At 37.0% G+C, this 16,851-nt stretch overlaps 1 protein-coding gene and 1 long non-coding RNA gene across 2 annotated transcripts in view; one reads left to right on the forward strand and one right to left on the reverse strand.

Moving 5' to 3' along the window:
- The window catches only part of LOC134796255 (uncharacterized), a 289,712-nt gene that overhangs the window by 98,398 nt on the left and 174,463 nt on the right, over nt 1–16,851 (reverse strand). The gene's annotated exons all lie outside the window — the stretch shown is intronic.
- The window catches only part of LOC134796251 (uncharacterized), a 45,392-nt gene that overhangs the window by 9,908 nt on the left and 18,633 nt on the right, over nt 1–16,851 (forward strand). Inside the window, exons 3-5 of the mRNA XM_063768299.1 lie at nt 1,741–2,633; nt 6,795–6,876; nt 10,841–10,931. Coding sequence (XP_063624369.1) covers nt 2,490–2,633; nt 6,795–6,876; nt 10,841–10,931 — 317 coding nt within the window. The 5' untranslated portion in view covers nt 1,741–2,489. The remainder of the gene's footprint in view (nt 1–1,740; nt 2,634–6,794; nt 6,877–10,840; nt 10,932–16,851) is intronic.

Below are 16,851 nucleotides of genomic sequence, written 5' to 3' on the forward strand. Positions count from 1 at the left end.
TGGAAGTGACGGATACCGTTTTATCACGCTGTCGCGTAGACAAGAACGACCATCATATCCGTACTGACCGCTTGAGATCGCAACTCGTTTATCGCTTATTACCATGTCGTCCATGGCTGTCATGATATGACAAGTAAATAAGTGCGAAAAGTGATACACGACACTAAAGACGATAAATGGATAATATGGTCTCCTTTTTATCATCTGTCAACAAGTATGAAAGTACGAAAGTGACGCAAATGGACATGACAGGTGATAAAAATGCAACCATGATATTTGTGCCGGGGATTTTTGGTTTTCAATGTTCTTGGTAGGCCCTCAGTTTGTCACTTACATATTCTAGGGAAAATCAAACAATTGGAGGTACCTGTTCTTATCTATGCTCAGTGAGTCATTTCATTAGTGCACTAATGAACCGACTAACGAAGCGTAGACAACTAGCCTGGCAAGCGAGTCGTGTCACAAGCTGTTTTTATATACAACTGTTTTAAAGTACAAAAGTGTCAATTAAATCGAATACTTTTCGTTAGCCATTACATATGTATAGTGCATAATTTTATTATTTACAATCGTATTTTCAGGGCTATTTCAGTCAGTCTTGGTACATAATAAAGTACTGACATTGACTGAACTAGCATGACGAATACGAACGCTGCCGAGAAAATACGATGGAAATGAAAAAATGCTACATCGGTAGCCTTTGACTTTGACTAGCCACCAACTCCAAACTTTCAGCTAGCTTGTAGTGGTTCTCTCGCAATCCTAACAAAGAATCAAAGTTCAGAGGAGACCATACCTCTAACTATTGAAATGATTTTATCCTACATATAACGATGAGTGTAAAGAGATGATCATAGTTTTCAATTTATAGACCCGTTAGCTCCACGCCGATATTACAATATATGACTTCATTTCATGTTACATCGAACGAGGTGATGTTTCTAAACATCCAATCTAACAGTACAATACCGCTGTGTAATAGTAATAGCCAACTTCCCACTGTCATTAAACAAAACGTAGGTACGTCTACTCTCAAAATTAATCATAGCGACACTATAACCAATCTAACTTTGACCTGAGATTGCGTATGACTGTCTGGGACTTAGAGTTCAAAATATACTAGTCTTATTCCTGATTCAGTAAGAATAGAGCGTCCACTTTAGTGTGGCATGTGGCCTACCGTACATACCAGAATAATTGGCGGTTTCCTTTTTTCGTTCTATGCAGTGATGAGTAAGTACCTAACTAATGGAACTGGTTTGAGATGCGGCGTTCCCGTGACTCAAATGCCTAGTAAATTGCATACACAGTAGGTATGTGTTTTTGTGAAATAGATTTTCTCACATTGATTGGAAGGTTAACGGTTAGTTATGGCTAGAGCGATGCAGTGATACGGTTTTTGAAAGTTATCTCGTTAATATAAGAAAATGGTCTGAAGGAAAGTTGAGTAAATAATTAAAAGCAAAGCAGTGGTTCATACAGCTGGAACTACCGTCGTATTCGTAACGTCATCAGCAGAAATAGCTAAGCGAGGCTCGACAACTTTTTTGTCCAAAGAATAAGCGTTATTTGCGCAGTGTTTAGGTAGGTATAAGACAAGTGACTCTTAGTTTATCACGGAGATAAAATCATCTACAGTTACACGTCTGCTGGCACTCTTAATGATTTCTGTAGCGTCTGCGAATAGATGCACATTTTTTTATTACATTACGTACTTATCTGTTTTTTCTTTTGTTACAGATTATAGGGTTCAAAGAGCCCACGACGAAACGATTCGAGACGCAACCGTAGAAGCATTCGCGGTGTCTCGAAATACTGCAAATCGCTCGGTGACGGGTCAGGCACCTCACGCTGCACTGCTCTTATCTTAGTCGTATCAAAACGAAAACTCGAAAAACACCTCTATCAGTGGCCACGATAGGGGTGTACTTGTTTATATATGCATATATAAAATGGAGAAAACTGATCTCTAACGTGACGTCACAAATTTGTGATCATTATTATTGTTAAAGCTTGTATTCGCATTTTCGACGTGTATAGTTAGTTTTTGTACGTATTTATTGATGTTGTAAATAGAGAAAATAATATAGCCAAAATAAGTGTGACATTGCGTTAATATAACTATAATACTAGTCATTCATCTAGTGTATCTATTTATTTAAATATTATGAGTCTTGTCTGTAGAGTAATAATAAAAACTTGAAAAATTAAAGTGAATAACAGAGCTTACAGTAGCTACCAAAGAGTTGGGAAATACGCGGCAAACCAACAAAAAGTTTGACAACTAAATAGGCGGGAAATCGCGACCACACGTGCCACAGAGCAAATATATCGGCCCGACAACCTAATCATTCGTAACCACAGAATATAAAAACTGGATTATAACACAGAGTTAATACGTCCGCCAGAAAGTTCGTGGCCACAACCAGATAAAAAATTAGTGGTCATAGGACATATTTTTTCAAATCAGTCGGCCACAGATAAACAATATGAGCAACGAGATGCAAACACAGATAGGCAGTGGTGGGCTGCAGAGGAGCTACAGGATGCAGGACTTTGCGTCACCTGGCGTCATCATGAGGGAGCGCAGTTTCATTCGCCCTCAGTCACACCATAATATGCATCATAATCAGGTAAGCTAAACCTGTAAACTGGCAATTCGTAAATCTTTCAAGCCGAATCTTATTTGCCACTTACCAATTTTTTTTTGTAAAAATAGGAGAATAATCGAAGTTTTTGCCTCTCTATCGCTCAAATATGCAAGAAATTTCGATTATCGTGTTTCGCAGTAGGCCCTCCTGCCGGTGGCACTTGAGCAAAAAAGTTTGAAGACCATAAGACTGTCCTCTACGATACATCTTGCGTACCTTTAGGTACTTGTCTTTTAAACATTCGTATCCAGATTCCCCAAGCCAGATAGGTTATAAACTATAGTGCTTATTAACACTCGAATAATTCATAATATCTATTATTCAATAACCATAAATTAATTATGCAGCGATTGTGAAGTTGATTACGTTGTATGCGTAGGCGCATGATCTAATCACCCACACGTCTGCTACCTTGTCGGCCTTTAGGTTGTTGAAATTGCATTCCTTATTAGAATTTTAGAAGTTTTTGACAGAATTGCACCTGTCTTCCTTGGTCAAAAGGACATTCATTTTTAAATCTTACTTTTTAAACTTAAAAGTAGTATTACTAGTATGCACTAATAAATATCAGTCAAAATTAGTGTCCGACCGAAGGTTCGGTTTCGGTTTCGGCCAGTTTCGGCCAAAAATCATGTTTCGGCCGTAGTTTCGGTTTCGGCCAAAAAACGGCCGAACCTTTCGGCCGGGCCGAAACTTACGAAATGATACTTCGTACTATGAAACTAAACATGTGACAAAGATCCAACGTGGGGGAACAAGTAGGACAACAATATTAATATACTGATTTATGTATACATAAATTAATTGGTTTATTAGAAAACACAATTCCGCTATTCAAGGCGCCACTGGATGGTCGACACAGTAGTGGCCAAGTTGAAGAATAGCAACTTCGTAGCGTAGGACTAAAAAGGTATAAACCGACAAGTGGTATTGTTGGAATCAGCATGGTCTACTGATTATCAAAATGCATGTTGTCGCTTCATAAAGTGGTGGAAAGAGTTTTTATGACGTCGTAAAGTCGGCAGTACAAAGTTATAAACTTTTTTCTTTTAAACATAACATGTGGGGTATCAAATGAAAGGGCTTTGTGAGTAGATTACAAATACATATATAACATAGTCTAACATGTTCACCACTTGGTCTAACGAATTATTAGAAAACTTTCATAAATTTGACAACCCAGAGTTAAATTTGAACTACTCTAAATTGAAAATGGCTGAATAGATTAGTCCAAATTTTATACAAAATGACTGTGAATATTCTCTATACTATGTCTAAAAATAATTAACAAAATATATCCAAAACTAAGAAAAGTAGGTACATCAAGTTGAATGAACAGTATACTGTTTGTATTTTTTTACTGAAAACATGCCATGTGGGGTATGAAAAGAAAGGGCTTTGTCAGTAGATTACAAATATATTTAAACGCCCAAATAGTGGAAATTATATAGTATGTTATATATTTGTAATTTGCGCATAAATCGCTTTCATTTAATACCACACATGGTATGTTTTCAGTGAAAAAAATAGTATTTTAGAATTAAGTTTCTCATAACAGAAAATTATACTGTTATTCAAATAGATGTACCTATTTCTCTTATTTTTTTAACATTTCTGGCTAATTATTTTTGAACATTTGTATAGAGGATATTCACAGTCACTTGGTATGTATTTTAGAATAATCCATTCAGTAGTTTTCAATGTAGAGTAGTTCAAAATCAACTCTGTATTGTGTTTTCTTCAAAGTTGTTAGACCAAATAGTGAATATGTTATAGTATGTTACATATTTGTAATCTACTCGCAAAGCCCTTTCATTTGGTATCCCACATGGTATGTTTAAAAGAAAAAAGTTAAAAACTGCCGACTTTATGACGTTATAAAAACGGGTTCCCCTCATCTGGCATAATATTGTTTGTCAGAAATACATTTCGCGTAACATGTATCGCAGAAACACTTTTAGTCGAATGATAATTTTGCATAACTATTACTTGGCATTACTATTTACTACCCATACAATACATTTTGCAGCATATTGCCGACTTTCGTTTAGCATAATTTTATGCACCATAATCATCCTGCAGCATACTCTTATTATGCCATATTGATTTTTTCTGCTAGCAGAAAAGTGGGTGAAGTTAAGTAAGAACTGCGATCCCAACAAAATTGGACGTGTGCCAGAAAAGAAGGTTAGGTTAGGTTAGAATTGCGACCTCCTAGAAAAATGAATGGCTGCCAGAATAATAGGTTAGGGTTAGGTTAGAGCTGCGACCTCCTACAAAAACGAATGGCTGTCAGAAAAATAGGTTAGGTTAGGTTAGAGCTGCGACCTCCTACAAAAACGAATGGCTGTCAGAAAAATAGCTTAGGTTAGCTTAGAACTGCGACCTCCTGCAAAAACGAATGGCTGTCAGAAAAATAGGTTAGGTTAGGTTAGAGCTGCGACCTCCTACAAAAACGAACGGCTACCAGAAAAGTAAGATCAACTGCCATAAAAACAGATTATGTTAGAGCATACTAGGTACTGCAGCACATTGGTAAGTCAAATAAAACCATTTATAACATCACCTTTAATTAAACTTGATAGCTTTATGCCACACAGAATACATTTATCTGCGAAATCAATATTCGTTTTAAATACTATTATGATAATAAACAGTATGCCAAAATATGGTTCTGGATTATAAAACTCTGCGAAGTGATTGTATGCTAAATGATACTATACGAAAGGTAATTCTGCCAAACGACATTTCTGCCAGGTAACATTATGCAATACAAAAATATGTCAAAAAACTTTCTGCAACACATTAGTAAACCTATAAAAACTCATTCCACCATTTTAAGAAGCGATAACATGCATTTTGATAATCAGTAGACCATGCTGTTTCCAACAATACCACTTGTCGGTATAAACCTTTTCGGTGTTACGAAAATAGTAAATTAGATAGTTTCTACGAATTGGTCTCTCCTTTAAAAAGCGGTTTTATGACATGTTTTCAACGATTTTAAAAAGTCTACAAAAGGTTCGGTTTCGGTTTCGGCCGAAACTGGGGCCAAAGCCGAACCTTCGGTTTCGGTTTCGGCAAAAAAACATGTTTCGGTCGGACACTAGTCAAAATACATAAAGATATGTATTACTAGGTACAATATTTACGTTTTTTTTGGCACCTCAAAAATATCCACACGCGCTTATCTGTATATCTGGAGATAAAAATGAGTAATTATGTGAATGTTGCTAGAGTCTGCAACGATTTTGATAGCACACGCAGTGCAAGTGTTAAGTAGGTATGTCAAACTTATTATGACGTATAAATAACACTTGCACTGCGTATGCTATCAAGATCGTTGCAGACTTATCTTGGTCTAACTCTAGTGGCATCATTCGTAGCTGTTGGTAGGTACTCAGTCTGCTATTGTTTTCGAATTTTCCTTTAATTAAAAAATACGTCTATGTGAAAGTGATGTGAAATGAGGAGACAAGAAATTATTCATTCATTAATGATTTGATAGATTGATTTCTGTAATTCATTCAGAAAAATAAGTAAATTTTAAGCCTTTCAGCCAACTTTTAGCAGTCGCCAAAGACTTGTTATTTTTAGTTTTACCACTTTTTGCATGTTGCATCAGAGCTGCTAATAAAACATTAGGTCATTTGATGGCAGCCTAGGATATTGCTAAATATTTGAACAAGGACACTATATTTGCTAATGACTACCTACCTACTCAATTACTCAAGAATGCTTTCAACTAATATCAACTAAAGTTTGAATATAGGTTTAGTTACTTATGCCGCCTTATACAAATAATTAAACACTAGAATAGTATAACTGGCTTCCATAATAATACCTTGTCAACTAAAAGACCCGAATTATTTAATTAATAGCTTTTATCGCGTGATAAAAACCATGTAGAGTTATAATTTCCATAAATAATTTTGCATGCCTCAGGCATAGAAAGAAATGTAATTGCAATTGGAAATTCATGATGTAAATATGTAATTGTTTGCTATTTGAAATATTTACTAGACTTAAAACGGATAACATAATTTCAGATTGGTCGATGATGCAGATTCCATCCGAAATCTATTGCTAAAAATAAAACGTGACAATCCTTTACTGATGAATAATCTGGCAATTGTTTTACAGTTTCCGAATAACGGGAAGCGACGGAGCATGATTCTGACGAACGCCAAGGGCAAACCCACGCTGGAGATATACAGACCCCCAGGTTCGTTCATATTTAGACTATAGACAAAATAAAGTAGTCTACTATTCCATTAGTACATTAAAAGAATGTAAACAAACCAAACCACGTGACTCAGTCATTTCGCCAATGACAAAACTTTTTGTATCTGTGGAATTATTGTTATTAGAGTCTGTGCGGAAAGAGAAGAGTTGTGGAATGTAAGGGAACCCATAAATTCTACGACTCTTCTCTTTCCGCACAGACTATCCTTGGCTGGGTCACCGTACGGCATGGTATTGTTTGTTCACATTCTTTTGAGGTCCTAATGGAATAGAGTATACAGTTGAACCATGCTAGCTCTGCACAGACTTTGCAATCCGGTACCATCACGATGAAATTGTAAACATTTAATAATTACGTCAAACTACTATGATAATATCATTCATGGTTCTTTAATGCAGTTTGTTACATTAAAGTCTAAACAGAGTTAACTTAGACGGACACAAATGTATATTAATTATTAGTGCAAAATATTGTAGCTGCAAGTTTGATATCTGAAATAGCACAGTCATCTTTGCGGTAACAATATTTTGCAGTCCTCTACGTTTTGCTAGGTTCCTTTTATCTGTGCTTCTGCTTTAAACAAGATTGGTTCAATAACTACAAAGTATGATTATCTGTATCTAATCAGACCCATATGCGTTGTTTTTAAACAAAATTGGCGCTGGCGTGAACTGCTGAAATAAGGAATAGAAAATATCTATGTAGGGCATTTCTAGTAGCCGCAAATTCAGGAATCGAACTTTTGTTGTGTCGGTTGATTTAGACCAAGAAAAGTCTGCAACGATTTTGATAGCACACGCAGTGCAGGTGTCATTTATACGTCATAATTTCATAGAAGTTTGTCGTTTAAAATAACACTTGCACTGCGTGTGCTGGTGTTGTCAAAATCATTGCAGACTTCTCTTGGTTCAACTTTCAACTCTATGTTCTTTTGTAAATTATCTGCACAAAGATAAATGTCATTCGTTCATTTCATTCACTTGAGCGGGAGTATCATTGACGTGGTTATCAACGTGATATAATATAACCATGATATAACAACCATGCTAGAGCAAACATAAATTTTTTGACACTGCTCGGCAGAAAGAGACGGACACTTATCCTCTCATCATCACGTACCTAAATAACCGGGCTCAACATACGCCCACATCTTTGGTGATTCGGTGTGTATGCATAGTTTTCAAAACAAATCGAGCGTGAGTCGTAACCAACAACGGCAACAACCAACAACTCGTTAGGATAGTTCGGTGCGATTTATTGAATAAGGTTGGTCAACTGTCAAAACGCGACAGATAAGTGCTTGGCTGGCTGGCGAACGTCACCGACCAAATTGGCGCCAAAATTAAAAATAAACAAACAATCATATTTGGAACGTCTCGACAGTCTAATGTTTAGTGCGCTGTCAAACGCATGTGCGTTTCCTCGATGTTTTTAGTGAAATAAGATTATAATTTTGTGTAAGTGAATTGATGTCGAGGTGTATAATGAAGCAGTCGTTGGCTCAGCCGATGACGCCGGTCGCGCCAGTAGCGGAGCCGGTAACTGTACCGGTATCGGTGCCGGTCGCGCCCGTGACCGTGACCGCGCCTGTGTCGGAGCCGGTAGCCGTCCCGGCTGTACCGGTAACAGCAGCGCCGGTAGTAGCCGCGGTAACCGTCGCCGTGACTACGCCGTCACCTATAGAACCTGAAACCACAGGTTCGTTACGGCATTTATAGCTAGTAAATAAAGCATAACGAATATATATTCAATCAATTAAATGTAGCATGTTTTTATTACAAATGAAAATCAGATTTGAGTTTCGTGTAGACTGGTATTCATAACAGCAACCAGTGATCGATTTATGTGTAAGTTTAAGAGAAAATACAATTAGCACGCGACATATGCACGCTCGATTTGCCGTAATATTAGTGTAGAATATAGGTAGTAGATATCAATCTGTTAGCTAAACTGCGTGTTAATTACAAATTACAAATCTAGGATCAGTTAGAAAGTTAGTAGTTCATGCGTGGCGCCGCGCATGGCCAACCGGGTTACCCGATTACGTACAGATGATTTATTTGTATTGTTTATGGCAACACAATCGATTCCTGCCAAGCATGTGTCGATGTGTAAGTTTATAGTCTATCAAGCAATTTCCGTCAGTAGAAAAGAGCGGCAAATTTAAAAAATGTAGGCGCGAAGAGTTATTGTCCAATAGAAAATTTGAATTCCGCGCCTTTTTCTACTGACAAATTTGTTTGACCGGCTTTAGTATCGATCGAACTATCGAATATCGAGTCGAAATACCCCATCCGGGCAACCTAAGATTCTTGTTCAAAACGCGTGTTCGCGCTATTGCACCAATTTGAGGTTAAGAACTTTGTTTACAAAAGCATTTTTGTTAAAGTTACCAAGTAAAAAAAAATATAGAGAGTATTATATCTTAAAATATGTTGCTCTCCTCATGGGTTGTTTCGTCTCGATACGAATAGATTTCATAGTGTAAAATTAATAGCTTAGACTTTAGTGTTATTCGTTTCATTTTCATGACTTTTCTGTCCTTTTCCAGCTTCCTTCTCATAATAGCAGTGACGTGGCGAAAATTATAAATATTATAACTTAGACTGTTATTTTTTGTTTTATAAGTTTTATAACATCGACCTACCTAAAAATGAAAAATTGTGTTTTTTATGGATTTACTCCACGTCACTTATCAGCCAGGGGTGGAATTGGCAATTAGACTTATTATATAATATTCAACCCCAATGACGCTTACCGTTACCGCCTGATAAAGTTTACATTATTGATTGCCGCTTTAATTACCAAGCTTCTTTGTAGGTATATTTTCCTTGCCAAAGAGCAGCGATAAACTTTTAAATACATAATATAAAACTTTTTAGACGAATTATATCCAGCATTTATCTTACCACACCACCACCATACCACTGAGACCATAGTGTTCAATGGTGTGGACTTTAGTATACCATCGTAATGTTACTTAAAATAGTTATGCCTAATGTATAATTAAATTGGCTTTATAAGCTTTTTTTTCATGTATAACCAGCCTTAAAATTTATAGTTTTTGTTCAGCTTCAATATTTCTGTGTGGGTAGTTTTGCGCATTGTATATATGTATAGTTTTAACAGAGGTGAATATATTTTTCCTCAGTCACCCGTTGACCACGAACGCTGTAAAGGTTTCGAATTGCCGGGGTGTATTATAAATTAATTATACGCGATATAATTAGGGAATGCAAATCGGTTATTTTTTGTATGGAAGTAATCGGTTTTTAACCGAAACCGCGGTTATTTCCATACAAAAAATAACCGATTTGCATTCCTTAGATATAATCCGTGTAAACAGTTTTATTTCATGAATAACTATCGCGGTAACGAAATACAATTTTAAAATACATATATGTATTACAAATACCTATAGTCAGTTGAGTGTTGCGACGAAGATGCGTCATTTGCGTTGGAAATAAATATGAAACAGGATTTTAACACTTTCGGTATTTGTTCAATTTTGATACAATGTCGGTACCGAAATAGTTTAAGAAATGCCCTATTGTCTGAGTTATCAAAACTTCGCTTCGAAGTTCAAATCATCGGTTATCTCTTATCTTAGTTCCTATTGGCATTCTAATATTTCTAATAAGTTGGTATTTTTACAAACACTTCAGGGCACTTCTTAATTTGTACATTTTGTTTTTAAATAGGGTTGTCAGGCCTTAAAAGTTCTCACCCTGACCAAGCTGCTAAAAATGCGATATATTGACCAAAAAGCTATACATAACATTTTTGACCCGTTGTTTACCTTTCAAGTAAAAATTTGCCTTAAAATGCCGGGTAATCTCCCTCACCTGGCAACCCTATACAAATCCACCCCTTATCACGCTAACTTTCCACTCCCCTAACTCTTTCTCCTGTCTCTTCTCTTGACGCCCACGTTGACCGCCAGGTGTCCGCACAGACGCACCAGCCACCACCAACAAGCTGAACGTCCACGCCAAGGAGTTCACCATGGCCAAGCCCGCTGATCACCAGAATCGGTGAGTTTATTGAACTTTACAAGTTTACATACCAGTAGGCCTATAGTCTAGCGCAAACATCTAGAATTGCAATCGGGAAGGCAAGTGAGGCAACTGTCAATTTTTTTTGTTATTGGCGCAAACCTTAGATCATTTATTAACCGGAGTCGCCTTTAAGAGCTTACCCCTCTGCCGAATACCTTGCACAATTGTGCAAACTATTGTATGGAATGACGTTTATCTGGCATGGCTATTTGTACGTTACGTGCAAATCATGTACAAATAGCCAAACATTTGACGTGCCCCGCAAAAATCGGCAGACTGTTTAGTACAGAAAATGACAGCCGGCGGCTGCATGAAAAGGCGGCTCCAGTTACTAAATGCTCTAAGGCGCAAACATACGTTTTTCATTTTTCTAGTCCTGTTCTATAGGATTTGGCTAAAATATCCATCCAGGCAATAAAATACAAAAAAAAAACTAAGGATTTAACACAATTGGTAGGATTGACAAGGACATTTTCGATGTTTGCGGTAGGTCTAGATTCTACAGGTTTCACCGAATGCGCATGTAGCATGTTTTTGTCTGGTACAAGATATTTTCATGCTCTATTCCATACGCATCAGGTATGACCTTTCTTTATATATCTCAGAGGTTATATGACCTTTTATGTATATTTCTTCATAATATGTTGTATATTATTCCGAATTTCCGAACCGTCGTGTGCCAGATATATATGAACGTTTTGTCCTCACTTATTTCTTTTCTCGTTTTTAATTGTAGATGTCTTATTTCCATGCTTTTTCTAATTTCTTTTCCCTTTTTTAATTTTAGATATTTTATTTCCATGCTTTTTCTAATTATTATTTTAACTCGTCTCTACATACTTATATTAGTCACATCAACATCATATACCATATAGGTATGATATGACAACACCCAGCCGGCTGTAACGTTATCCGCAGATTCAACCCATTCCAATCTACCGACCGTATCGATTGGCATTGACAAATCTATTTATACCTACGTGTTTAGGATGTATATCATAACATAATTCTATTACGATCATTTGTAGGTAGTGTTGACATCAGCTGTAAGTACTGTCTCAATAATATGACAGGCCCGATTTACACATTGATTAGTGTTAAGAGCGCTTTCACAAGAAAAGTCGAAATAATGCAAAATTGATGACATTCCTCGATGAAATTCAGGACTTTACACTCATTATTAGAAACAATGAGTACTTGTTCCAGTAAAAGCGTCTTCTTATCTTTAGGAATATCATCTTAAATATTAGAAAAAGGACTTATTAAATTAGTAATGATCTTTTTTCTGATGGTCGTTTCCGAAAAACCACGTGAATCACTGACCTGTGAGCTCTTATTTGTAAATGTTGAGAAGTTTACTCTGCTAAACCTGAGTATATTGTATTACTAATACCCTGTACTTCAGGAATAGACCGGGAGATAGTGACACATTTTACTGGGTCATTTGTACCAGTATGGCGGTTCGTCAGGGGTCTAAGTACGTAAAGAACGAAATAAAAATGATGGTCATAGCGCTGGTACCGGCGGCCCAATCACGTGGGCGTTAGTCGAACGTGTCGGATAAAATACGAGTGTCGAACGATTTGTTCCACAAAAATCCTCGTATTATTCGATAGTCCATAAAAAAGAAGTAGACGGTAGCGTAATGCCATACTTCTCCGGTGTGACTTACAGCCCGCCATACTGAGGCGAACACATTAATAAAAAAAAAACAATTCAATCATTTGTGCCAAGCTAATTTTTGCACAGGTGATCATCGTCGAGCAGCCATTCATGGACATCACCATGCCATACTTTTCGAATGGTTCCAAATGGCCGCCATACCGCCCGCCGCAAAGGAGTTAATTTTTTTTTATTGCTAAACGATTTGTACCGTCTTGTAATTTTTTTTCAAGACTTTCTGTGTGATCATAAATGGAAATCTCATAATGCCATACCTGTAGGAGGTGGCAAATGTGTACAATATTTTTTTTTTATTTCAAGTATGGTGCCCCTTTTTCCCCCTATTAGAAGTATGGCAAATATAATAATGGTCACATTGCATCATATAATTTCCAAAAATCCAAATGCCATACTGGTACAAATCGTCAAAAATTTTTTTTTTGTTTTAAGTCTTGGCTTAAGTCTCACAGTCGTCCGCCCCGTAGTTATAATCTGAAATATATTTTTTTAGGTACAATTGTATCCAAACAAACAGAATATGATGATGCCATGCTGTAAAAAATTATTTTACGTATACATAGTCGTATTTTTGAAACGTGTCGATTAAATAAGTTTTTCAAGTATGGCAGCACTTTATCCCCCTACTATAAGTATGGCAATTATAATAACGGTCACATTTTATCAAATACTTTCCAAAAATTTAAATGCAATACTGGTACAAATCGTTTAACAAAAAAAAAAAATTAACTCCCTTGCGGCGGTATGGCGGCCATTTGGAACCGTCCGAAGAGTATGGCATGGTGATGTCCATGAATGGCTGCTCGACGATGATCACCTGTGCAAAAATTAGCTTGGCACAAATGGTTGAATTGTTTTTTTTTTATTAATGTGTTCGCCTCAGTGTGGCGGGCTGTAAGTCACACCGGAGAAGTATGGCATTACGCTACCGCCTACTTCTTTTTTATGGACTATCGGAAAATACGAGGATTTTTGTGGAACAAATCGTTCGACACTCATATTTTATCCGACACGTTCGACTAACGCCCACGCGATTGGGCCGCCAGTACCAGCGCTATGACCATCATTTTTCTTTCCTTCATTACATGCTTAGACCCCTGACGAACCGCCATACTGGTACAAATGACCCAGTAAAATGTGTCACTATCTCCCGGTCTAGAATATCGTTTGATATATTTTTTCCTACAAACTTTGAGAAAGAGAAAATCAAAGTAAAACGAACTCAATTTTCTCTCCGAAACGAGTGACAATTTTCTTATATTTTTTAGACTCATACTACGTTTATAGCTGCACATATACAGTGCAATTAACTTTGCACAAACTTGGCAGTAAGAATGCATACATATCCCTATAAGCTCCATACTTGACGTAGCACTTGGCATTAAAATTAGAGTGGTCCGACTCTACTTGCGTTTACTGCTAAACTTTGTATATTTCAATTTGTCCAACTGTAAATCTAGATGTCATTGTAGTCCACAAAAATTGGTACAAAAGCAGGATTGGGCACTAAATTGGCCAATCGAATCGTCATATTAGTACATATTAAGAAATCATTTAAAAAAATTGTACATCAAGTGAAATGTATGAAAATGAACCCTGCCTATAGAGTCTGTTCGGAAAGAGAAGAGTCGTGGAATATACTGGGTCACTCTGCGGAAAGCCGCACAGACTACCAATTTGTAATCGTTGGAGGAAAGGAAGTTGGTCGAAATTCAAACTGCCACAAACCACAATCCTCCTAAAATATATCATACTTGATGAAGATATGTCTCTCTGACAAAGAGTTATTTCGTAATACGTCTTGTCATGTATCAGGAATCTCATTAGAACCCTTAGCTACCTACTTGGCAAATAACTCTACCAGAAACGCGTACACGTTTAGAACAACGTACCTTCGACGTTTGTTGACGTAATGCCGTGCAATGAGTTATGTCACTCTCATCAACGACTCGGACGTCAAGATTGGCACGATTTGTGGCATTTATCATTCTTTACATCTCGACTATTTAGCCCCGAGATTGTATGATAGGAAATGGGTTAAGTGGTCGTTAGCTTAAATTATTATTTCCTTTTTCTGTTTAATGAATTGACACACACCCTAATGGTAACAAAGTCTACACGTAATCGTATAGTTTTTGAGCAATGAAGATCCAGAAAGTTTGATATAGTACAGCTAAATTTTTTGCCATTTGTGTTGTACCTACTGATACTGGATTGTTTTACTGTAAGAATGTACCACCTAACTCAAAATCTTAAGAAAAATCTCTGATGTATGACAAATTCTTTATAAAAAACGTCCATTAAACATGTCCGTAAGTCAGTTTCCTCGGTTAGTTACCAGTGGTAACTGACCCCAAATATTTCCCATGAAAATTGTCCCGGGCTTCAAAATTTCCTGAGCGCTGATTTACCGCGACCTTGCATCGATAGTTTGTTTTTCGTCAAGCCAAAGCGGTAGTAATCCAGTTCGTTGGCGCCGCTCCAAAGCAGGCAAAACACCGCGCGTCTGCTTACCTATCAGTTGTAGTTTTTGTTATCACTTTGTTTCGCGCCGCGCTCACGACCGCGCGCGCCCGTGGCTGTTCCGCGCCCGCGCCGCCCAGACCACGCACGCCCGCCTTCCCGACCGAACACGACCCACGAACGACCGAAACTTGAACTCTACGACCTTCATTATTGGAGCTGGATTACCGAAACAAGTTCTCAGGGAAGCGTATAAGCTCTTTCCGTTTATTTAGACTAGATTCTAATAATAAACTCGATGTGTAGTGAAATGAAACGTAATTTCTGTGCGACAGATTGCCAAGTTTGCACAGGGATTGACGCTATTCTGTGATAAATTTTATTGTGATTCGTGTAAACAAGTGAAGACTTTTGTGTTGGGTGTTTTATTGTTTTGTGGCTGAAGAGTGAGTGAAAAATATTGAAAATGGTGCGCGGGAGGTTTTCTACTTCGGACGTGTGAGTACTGTTTGTAATTTGAATGATTCTTGGCGGTGTATTATGAATATTTAATGAGTATATACTTTTTCGTACAGTACATTGACCCGATTATTGTTTTTTCATTGACTTATTTCAAAACATATTCTATTCATTAATTTCGTAAATGCACACACAATACACGCCAGAAACAGTTTGAAGGCAAAATAAAATTTCTATCATAAGTATCATAATAAAGAAAAGTAACCACGAAACTTAGGAACTTCTGAAAAGAGTTAAGTACTGCATAGGACGCAATTTTGCTGAATTTACTTTTAATGTTAATGACATGACATTGATACAGAGTAATTATCACCCATCAGCACCCCCATTACTGATTATGATATGATATTCGTCACATCGTGGTAACATCTAGCAAGTGTGGTGTCAACCCCATATGCGCAAAAAGACATTAAGAAAACAGTACTGCATTTATAGTACTTAAAATATAATGTACTCGCTCTGAACGAGCCACAACGAGCTCTCCCGCGAACTAACCCATATATTTCTCCTGAAAATAAACAGAACATCGCATTAGCATTTAGCCACATGCTATTTTGAGAAGTTTTGCTGCGGTTTACAAAATTTTCTATAACGATATGCGATTTCATTTCCTATTATACATTTCGTTCCAATTTCGATAATCTTGACACTTCGAGACTGCGGTAGGAACATGAAACTAAAACTTCTAAATCCCTATGAATATTATAAATGCTAATGTATCTTTGTTTGTTACATATTCGCACTAAAAGAAACAATTTAGATGAAATTTGGTATGGAGATGGAGGTTCGGTCCCGGTGGGACTCCCGGGGTCACATAGTTTTTACCACGGAAATCAACTTTCTTGTAGAATCTACGCAGGTGAAGTAGCGGGTAAAGCTAGAGGTACCTATAATAAATTATTTACACGAGGCTATTTCGTTATCGTTGTAAGTAATTTAGAGGTTTTAAGTACTAAGATTACTTTGAACACTGTAAATACTGTAATTGTCTCGTGTTTACCTACACTTAAACACAATGCCACGAGGTACTTGCCTCTGCAAAGTAAATCTCTACATAATAACACGTTCAGACTTCAGTCTAGCAAGGTCTATAAATGTCGAATATCAACAATTTAATTAAAGTTGCTGGTCCTAAGCTCTACCACGGCACTACAGGAAACCTACCGAGAAAATCTGAATTTCGTTTTCTCAGTTTTTTGCCTCTCTATCACTCTTGCGTATTCAAGCGATAGAG

This window comes from Cydia splendana, chromosome 13 (genome assembly GCF_910591565.1).
Source record: "Cydia splendana chromosome 13, ilCydSple1.2, whole genome shotgun sequence".
NCBI lineage: Eukaryota > Metazoa > Arthropoda > Insecta > Lepidoptera > Tortricidae > Cydia > Cydia splendana.